At 39.9% G+C, this 9,804-nt stretch overlaps 1 protein-coding gene across 1 annotated transcript; it reads right to left on the minus strand.

Moving 5' to 3' along the window:
* Window positions 1-6,909: 6,909 nt before the first annotated feature.
* Window positions 6,910-9,526, minus strand: fis1 (fission, mitochondrial 1). Its single transcript, XM_049569060.1, has 5 exons — window positions 9,440-9,526; window positions 8,816-8,948; window positions 8,517-8,593; window positions 8,214-8,319; window positions 6,910-7,772 (listed from the first exon to the last, which is right to left on the minus strand). The coding sequence occupies exons 1-5, from the start codon at window positions 9,482-9,484 to the stop codon at window positions 7,669-7,671; spliced, it is 465 nt and encodes a 154-aa protein (XP_049425017.1). The 5' UTR covers window positions 9,485-9,526; the 3' UTR covers window positions 6,910-7,668.
* Between the last annotated feature and the right edge of the window lie 278 nt (window positions 9,527-9,804).

Below are 9,804 nucleotides of genomic sequence, written 5' to 3' on the forward strand. Positions count from 1 at the left end.
TCCCACTGTGACAGGTCAAAATGTCTTTGTTTAAAAGGCTCACTGAGATGTTCCCAAACAGATGTCTCACTGGAAGCATTTAAATTCTGTTTTGGGCTCTTTTTTATATTGATTAACTGTTTGTTTGTTGTGCTTTCTTAAACCCCAAAGTCCATCTTGTAAATGAATCGTTCCAGGAATAATACATTGACTAACACCACGGACACTGTGGGAGCATTTCAGGTCGTTATCTTGGTCCAACAAAGACAGAAATTCTGACGACAGCTAAATAAACCTAATCTCATTGGCCTATTTCATTAGCTTTACCCACACCTGAGTTCCTCTGGAAACAAGATCCTGCCGCATCATAAATGTCCCACTTTATGGCCGAGCTGTTTGCAAAGGCCACTTTTACAGCTCACTTGGCCGCAGCATTTGGTTGATGATGAGTTTTCTTCATCTGTGAAAACAAAAGTTTATGTGATTTCTTTTTATGTGATACCTGGAAAGATGCCCATCATTTTTTCACATGCTCTCCAGGAACAGCTCCTCACGGGGCAGTACAGGTGAGACCGCACAGAAGCGATAAATGTAATTAAAATAAAAGACATCTGAGTGTGCTGGTTTATTTACAAAAGGAATATAAACAAGTGCTGTAAAAGATTGTAATTAAAGTTGCTGTTTTAAGAGATGGGAGCAGCTCTTGCTTCATGCAGTCTCGTACAGTTCAGGACAATTAAACTTTCTGCAGATAGTTTGAGCAACACATTTAGGATAAAACCCAGAATTTGACTTTTGAACTAAAATGCAATCACACACACATTACCCAATACATAAACCATCATATATTTATGACCATACTGTGTAGTGGGTGTTTTCCTACATATAATGGTTGTCTTGTTGGAAATAACTGTGGAAAAGTGAAAAGATACTTCAATGCCCTAAAAACACATTTTAATAAAAAGACTTATTTCTATGAGCAATGAGATCCAACATTAACACACAATTTTCTGCCATAATTAGAACCGTTTTGGTTGTTTTATATCTGCAGAGCCTTTAAAGTCCCGAAAGGGGATTTATTTTTATAGATAAGATAAGAATTATCTTGTGTGCACAAGACAATAACTTGTTCCCACAAGTTAATCACCTTTCACGACTTTAGGGGCTCCGTACATACCAGAGATTTCTGTGTCCGTTTTTGTTTCTGTGATCCTCTGGAGCAGACCTTAGTTGGAAAAAAGGTGATGTCACATATGTCTTTGCACCAATCAGAATGCAGTAATATTTGAATGAAAATACAATGATGGTTGTTGCTTATGTTGCCTGGCAAGTGTCAATGACATCTGATAAAACCACACCCACACAGTCCTGACAAAGCAGATTAGATGAGTTTATGAGTGTTTAACTCTCAATAAATAATACCTTTGGATGTTTTTTCCTCCACACTTTAACTTTAATTGCCACTATCCTGGCAGGAAATGCAGCAATGTCCTGGTAACACAGGAACAGGTCTCTAAAATATACCCACATTTGATGGCTGAAAGCAGCTGGAAACACAGTGACAGGTTCATGTAAAGCACCCACTTTAGTAGCTAAAAAGTCGCAGGAAACACAGTGATGGGTCCCTTAAAAACACCCATGTTTGGCGGCCAAAAAGCCACTGGGAAAAGAGCCACAGATTGCTAAAAAGCCCCCACGTTTGGCGACTAAAAAGCCGTTGGAAACACAAGGACAGGTGGAAAAAATAGCCATGGATTGCTAAAAAGCACCCACAATTGGCAGCTAAAAAGCCATGGAAAATACAGTGATAGGCTCTTAAGAAACAGCCACATTTGCGACCAAAATCAGCTGTAAACACAGTGACAGGTCCCTAAAATATATACCCACATTAGCCGGCTAAAAAGCTGCAGGAAACAGTGATGGACTCCTAAAAAAACACCCATGTTTGGCAGCCAAAAATCAGCTGGAAATACAGGGACAGGTTCATAAAAACCACCCACTTTAGCAGCTAAAAAGCTGCAGGAAACACAGTGACGGGTCCCTTAAAAACAGCCACATTAGGAGGCTAAAAAGCCACAGGAAACACAGTGACGGGTCCCTTAAAAACAGCCACATTAGGAGGCTAAAAAGCCACAGGAAACACAGTGATGGGTCCCTTAAAAACACCCACATTAGGAGGCTAAAAAGCCGCAGGAAACACAGTGACGGGTCCCTTAAAAACAGCCACATTAGGAGGCTAAAAAGCCACAGGAAACACAGTGACGGGTCCCTTAAAAACACCCACATTAGGAGGCTAAAAAGCCGCAGGAAACACAGTGACGGGTCCCTTAAAAACACCCACATTAGGAGGCTAAAAAGCCGCAGGAAACACAGTGACGGGTCCCTTAAAACCACCCACATTAGGAGGCTAAAAAGCTGCTGGAAACACAGTGACGGGTCCCTTAAAAAAAACACATTAGGAGGCTAAAAAGCCGCAGGAAACACAGTGATGGGTCCCTTAAAAAAAACACATTAGGAGGCTAAAAAGACGCAGGAAACACAGTGACAGGTCCCTTAAAAAAAAACACATTAGGAGGCTAAAAAGCCGCAGGAAACACAGTGACGGGTCCCTTAAAAACACCCACATTAGGAAGCTAAAAAGACGCAGGAAACACAGTGACGGGTCCCTTAAAAACACCCACATTAGGAAGCTAAAAAGCTGCAGGAAACACAGTGACGGGTCCCTTAAAAACACCCACATTAGGAGGCTAAAAAGCTGCAGGAAACACAGTGACGGGTCCCATAAAAAAAAACACATTAGGAGGCTAAAAAGCCGCAGGAAACACAGTGACGGGTCCCTTAAAAAAAAACACATTAGGAGGCTAAAAAGCTGCAGGAAACACAGTGACGGGTCCCTTAAAAAAAAAACACATTAGGAGGCTAAAAAGCTGCAGGAAAAAGAGCCACACATTGCTGAAAAGCACCCATGTTTGGCAGCTAAAAAGCTGCTGGAAACACAGGGACAGGTCCCTAAAAAACACACCCGCATTTGGCAGCTAAAAAGCTGCTGGAAAAATAGCCATGGATTGCTACAAAGCACCCGTTAGGAAACTTAAAAGCTGCAGCAAACAGTGATGGGTCCCTAAAAAACACCCACGTTTGACAGCCAAAAAGTTGCAGGAAACACAGGGATAGGTCTCTCAAAAACACCCACATTTAGCAGCTAAAAAGCTGCTGGAAACTCAGTGACAGGTTCATAAAAAGCACCCATGTTTGGCAGCTTAAAAGCGGCAGGGAACACAGTGACGGGTCTCTTAAAAACATCCACGTTTGGGGGCTAAAAAGCTGCTGGAAAAAGAGTCGCAAGTTTCTAAAATATACCCACGCTTGGAGGTTAAAAAGTGTCACATGATCCAGTATCCCTTCCACCTCCCGATGACGAAGTCAGCTCATGACTACGTTGCTTCAGAAACATTGATATGATATGTAAGGAACGTATCCGTGGTGTGCAGACACCTACAATGCCAACATTTTCTTCTGCCAACTTGGCTGCAATTCATCCAGTAGTTGTTGAGAAAACAAAAGCAGCACGGTTGCCTCACAGCAAGAAGGTTGCTGATTCTGACCCAGGGTGGGGGAGCCCTTATGTGCAGAGTTTGCATGTTCTCCCTATGTCAGCGTGGGTTTCCTCCGGGTACTCCAGCTTCCTCCCACAGTCCAAAGACATGCAGGTTAACTGGTGACTCTAAATTGTCCGTAGGTGTGAATGTGAGTGTGAATGGTTGTCTGTCTCTATGTGTCAGCTCTGTGATAGTCTGGTGACCTGTCCAGGGTGAACCCTGCCTCTTGCTCAGTGACAGCCACGACCTCTAACAGGATAAGCGGTTACGGAAAATGAATGAATGAATGAACCACAAAAGACAACCTTGTGCTGGCGCCAGTGGAGAAGACAATGGGATCACCAACGTCATTGGGATTCAGCCTCTGAGAACCATGAATGAATGTACAAAATGTTGTGCCAATCCATTCAAGAGTTGCAGAGATATTTCCAAGATGTGGGTCGACCTCGTGATGACCGACAGCATCACCACCCATAAAGTCATGGTGCTAGCATGGCTAAAAATGACATGTCTCAGAGAGAATCTGGACCCTGTAAAGCACCTCAGCGTTTCCTTTTCCTACCAGATTAATCTGCTGAGCACATAAAATAAAGAGTCTGCAAATAGTACAGTAAAAAGACGGAAGGAAATAATCAAAGCCAGGAACCAATATTACACATTAACTGCACATAAAAATGTGACGAAAATCTCAATGTACTGTCTGCGTTCATCACTGCCCGCAGTAATATAAGGTGACAGACAATAAACCGCTGTTCTGCCGGATTATACAGTAACTTCAAATTACTGTGTGATGACATACATAGAGGGTGTAATTTAACCAATGCACCATGTTCTCAGAGGTAGTCCCTTTCTCCGTGGTGATTACACATTAATATTTCCCTGCCATGTGTTTAAACCAGCGGATACTCAATGAACATTGGCCCTCGTAACTGAAACTCACTGGAGCTGATCTGAATTACACCGGCTTTGATGAATCATTGATGTTAAAGTGTGTTAAAACTGCACGAGGATGAGTCTGACGACTTTAGCTTTGATTAGTGATTACTATTATTGTGTCCCCCTCTAGATCTTTTCGGGGACCTCTATGCACCCATTTTCTCTTTGTATTTACCCACTCGATCACCTCTTTCACACCAAAGAGGATTATTGTTTTCACTCATCCATCCCTGGGGAGTTTCGATGCTGTCAGGTGAGTTAATGAATAACACCCCACGAGGCTGATAACACCCCACACAACTGATAGCCTCCATAAGCCTTCCTGTCGTAAAACGGTGCCACAGACTTGAATCTATCTGGGGGTCAAGTAGTGATGATAATCGGTGGCGAGCTAACGAGGCCAGGCACGTCGTTTGGTTCAAACACGTACAGACTGGTCTCAGAAAGACTTAAAATCTGAGATAGTCATCACAAGGCACTCTCCTCCAGTTTCCACCTAAACCTCATCATAAATTTAATGGAGTCAATAAATGGCAGTGATAAGACTTAAATCGGACTTTGATCCATCAACAAAACATACTTCTGAAAAATGACGTTGATGAATTGATCCAGCGCAGGGTGACAGCGATGGAAAATTACAGTTTCCTGGTGTTTCGAAACAGTTGAAAACATAAGATGTGATCATGCAGGGACAGAGGAAGGACATGCCGGTCTGTCTGGGTCCATGAGAGCAAACATAATGTATATACAGTATGATAAGAGATAACATATTGCTGTTATTCAGCACTTGTACGTGTAAGATGTGACAGTTTGTCTTATGGTATTTGTCCCTCCTCCACTGTGACTGAATGGTCGAAGTGACATAGACGAACACAGTGTTTTTACCCAAAGCTTGACATTTTTCAACTCTCTGCGCTCATAAAAAACAAAACAAAAAAACAAACAAACAATAAAAAAATATGATGGCCTCAGAAAAAAATTAAAATATCGTGGCCTCAGAAACAAAAATAAAATAAAAAAATATGCTGGCCTCAAAAAATAAAAATAAAAATATGCTGGCCCCAAAAAAATAAAAAATAAAAAATATGCTGGCCTCAAAAAATAAAAATAAAAATATGCTGGCCTAAAAAAAATAAAACATAAAAAATATGCTGGCCTCAAAAAATAAAAATAAAAATATGCTGGCCTCAAAAAAGTAAAAATAAAAATATGCTGGCCTCAAAAAAAAAAAAAAAAATAAATATGCTGGCCTAAAAAAAATAATAAAAAAAATATGCTGGCCTCAAAAAATTAAAAATAATAAAAAATATGATGGCCTCAGAAAAAAAACATTAAAAAACTATTTGCACCGTAAACATATGGTGGAGAAATGGCGTCCTAAGTGAAAAGAAGCCATGCTACTTCTGTCTGTTGTTATCTAAGCTTCTTTGCAGTTTGTTGTGGTAAGCCAATGTGTGTATGTCAGTGACTGTGTGTATTCCACTGGCTAGCTTATCACCTCTGCTCTGCGCTGATATCAGTACATCATCACGGAGGCATAGAGCCCGCCCTCTGGTTACCACCATTAGCTCTGTCAGCACCGTTGTCATTGTCAAACAGTTTTCATGGAATTAGCACTGTTAGCTGGTTGCTGCCGGCTCAGCCACTGCTTCCTGATTAACAGCGTCTCACCTAGTTATTTTTGCTAAAATTGGTCAAATCTGTTGCCATATCAAACTACAAACATTATTAATCATAAAGAAACAAGTTTCATAAAATGTGATCAGGTTTTGCATCTTGTCCACTTTTGTGTCAGGGTCGGCTGCACACTGACTTGGCAGAGATGAATAAACTATTAGCCATTTTTCTGGGGAACTCCTTTGAGAACTTCTGGTTGAGAACCATGAGATTAAACTACCCAAGATGATGTACAGTTAGAGCTGAAACAACTGGTTAATTAATCAAATGAAACTGGCAGCCATTTTGATTATCACTTTCTCTTGCACACGTACCAAACATTTGATGGTTTCAGCTTCTCAAATGTGATTTGTTCCTTTCTCTTTGTAGCTGTAACTGTTATGACAACTTTTGTCTAGACAAAAATGTGACACTTGTAAATGTGTAACTTCAGACCTGCTTAGAAACGTCAGAAAACAGGATCTAATAATGTTCGAGGGTCCATCAAGTCCATCAGACTTGGAGAATTAGAACAGCCTGTTCAGTTGATATCATGTCTGATTGTGTGTCAGCTGCATGTTTGTGGTATATCATCTTGTCTGTACTTCCTGAACTAATTTACAGCAGCTGCGCTCTTTCTCTCTCAAGACTGACCTCAAAACAAACACGTACCTGTAGCGTGCATGACGCAGTTATCACTGAGCAGCTCGACAATAATCTCCTGGGACACAAACACCTCTCAGTTCAAAATCATTTTATTTAACAAGATGGAAAACCCATTACATGTAGCACAGGTAAATGCATTTTAAATGACAAAGGTATTCATTTGCAATAAGTGTGTTGCTTCCCTTAGTTTAAAGTAGGCTTCAGAACAAATTAAAAGAAACTTTATGTCCAGAATAAATACAATCGCTCCTCGTTGCCTTCACAGCAGCAGCTGGACTTATAGATTTCTACCAGCTTTACGGCAGAGTCACTGCTTCCTCACCAGCAAACTTATCACTCAGTTGCTTTTGGCATCACAAGCTACACTTCCGACTGTGCCAACGACACTTTCCTTAGCAATTCTTTAAGTCAGAAACAATTAGACAGTTACAGCAACACAACTGCGCTTTCATGAAGGTATTTTTTTTTTTTTTTTTTTACAAAATGTGAATGTGAACTTAAAAGGTTTCGGCTGAGGTGCAAACGAAATAATATAAATTTGAGCTGCACCTTTACTGTATAATTATTTATTTACACAAATAATGAGAAAGTGCCATGCTATGTATGTGTATGAATCAACAGCTAAGTAATGTCACATGAGGGGTGAATCTCAACCTTGTTACTATATGGTTAATCACTGGCATTATTCAAATCCTTTAATGTGTTGTAGTACAACTTCAAACCAAACTGTTACACCCTCCAAGCACTTGCTGACAAGTTTTATTTTTTTTATGCAGGTGAAAGGTCAGTGTGTCAGTCCAGCATTATGAAGACACGTTGTCCCATGTCCAGGTTAAGATTTAGCAGCTCCCTTTGACACAGCCAAACCGATGAGGCCTGCCAAGCCGGCCACGCCGAGACCGATTCCCCCGACGATCGCCATGCCAACCAAGCCATCTAGATGACGACATGTGAGTGTCAACAGTGTGGGTTTACACTCAAACGACAGATGCCTGATCAAATTCTGTTATTATGTTTTACTTAAAGGTCCAGTGTGTAGGATTTAGGGGGACATATTGGCAGAAATGGAATATAATATAATAAGTATGTTTACTTTAATGTATAATCACCTGAAAATAAGATATAGAAAATATTAATGTGTTCATAACTTTAATGTTGCAGCAGGTAAAGGCTGGGCTAATTTTAATTACTCTTCATATTACTGGGTAGTTTGTGAATTTTCCCCCAGAGTTCATTTAAGTTGTTGATTGTATTTTGTATTAACAACTAAAGCTTTGCAATAAATGACATCAATAACTTATAAAGTGGTCTCAAAGTTTTACTTAAGTACAGTATTTGAGTTAATATACTTAGTTACGTTACATTACTGGTTCGTACCTTTCTTTAAAGCCTTGTCAATGAGTTTCTCCAGCTCGTGAGCCTGCTTGTTCCCTGGCTCATTCCTGAGAAGAGTCCGGACGTACTTCAGGGCTTTCTCATATTCCTGGATGAAGAGCAGGGGTGAGAACACAGGAAGTACTCTCAGATGTGTGCATAATTTAAATGATGTAGTCAGATGTAAGAGCTGCATTTTAAAGGGCTTACTTGCTACACATTCAATGTCAACAATTTTTTTTTGGTTGGATATGCCTACAAATTCAACAATGGCAATATCTTAATGACTTTAGGAATGACACTTACTTTGAGTCTGTAGTTGGCCACTGCAAGGTAGAACAGGAAGTCTCGGGAGTCGTCTTTTGAAGCTTTCTGAGTAAGTTCTACAACAAAACAAAACTTATATTTTAAAGCTAATATTTAAAAGCAAATCCCCACTATGCACACAGTGAAGCTACCGTGTCCCCTGTTTGATATTTTCTCTATAACACTCAGAAATTCCAAGACATTGGTGATATGGCGACAGTAAATTCATCCTGACTGATATATTTTCACAATCACCATGATCACATTTTAGCTTCACACAGATGATCACATTGACTCACCCTCCAGGAGTACAATTCCCTTCTTGATATCGTCCGTGTATTTGCTCCTGATCAGACACCAGGCATACTCAAACTTTGTTTCTTTGGAGACAGCTCCCTTCGCCAGCTCACTGTTGTATTTCTTCTCAAATTTCTGTCAAAACAAAACCCAAACGAAGCGACCACTGGATTTAGTTCATTGATCATATATTATCTGTACAGGAAGGCAGAGAAACAGGAACCTCGCTTTGCTGACATTACCGTTAAACGTCATTTGTTGTGTTTGTTTCGGCTAATGTAAGTTAGCATTTATTGTGTAATGTTTCCCGACCACAAACCAGTGCTTAAAATCCAGCTGATACGATACTAATCTCACTAAAGTACATATCATTGCTAACATGAGTCATGTCAATCTATTAGCGGAAATTACGATGGCCCTGTGACCAGTTTTAATCATAAACACCATCGTTAGCATTAGCTAGCTGCTAAGTGACGCGTCACACTCTCCTCCGACACGTCGCTTTTTTACCCAAATTTTAGCCTTTACCGAGTGAACACGTGACGTGAGGACCTCGGTGTGTGTCCCTCATGTGTTCATAAGTATGTGTTATAGAAATGAAGAGGTTTAATAATAAGAAAACTTACTAAAAGGTCTTCTGGGGCTACCACATCGCTTACGACAGCCTCCATGTTTCCGGAAACAGCTTTAGGACCCGCCCACCTTTATCATATGACATTGCTGACAGTGACGTCATCCTTAGATTTTTCTGGTAAGCTGTCTGTTGCATGATAACAATAATGACAATAATAAATCAAAATAAATGATCGAATAAATAAAAAAAAAATATTACTACTACTATTAATAATAAAAATAACTTTGATAAATTATAATTTAAAAAATAATAAGTAAATACTACTACTAATAATATTAGATTAAATTAAAAAAATAATTAAATAAATACTACTACTACTTCTACTACTATCACTAACAACAATAATAAAAAATGAAT

Source organism: Epinephelus fuscoguttatus, linkage group LG23 (assembly GCF_011397635.1).
Source record: "Epinephelus fuscoguttatus linkage group LG23, E.fuscoguttatus.final_Chr_v1".
In the NCBI taxonomy this organism is placed as follows: Eukaryota; Metazoa; Chordata; class Actinopteri; order Perciformes; family Serranidae; genus Epinephelus; species Epinephelus fuscoguttatus.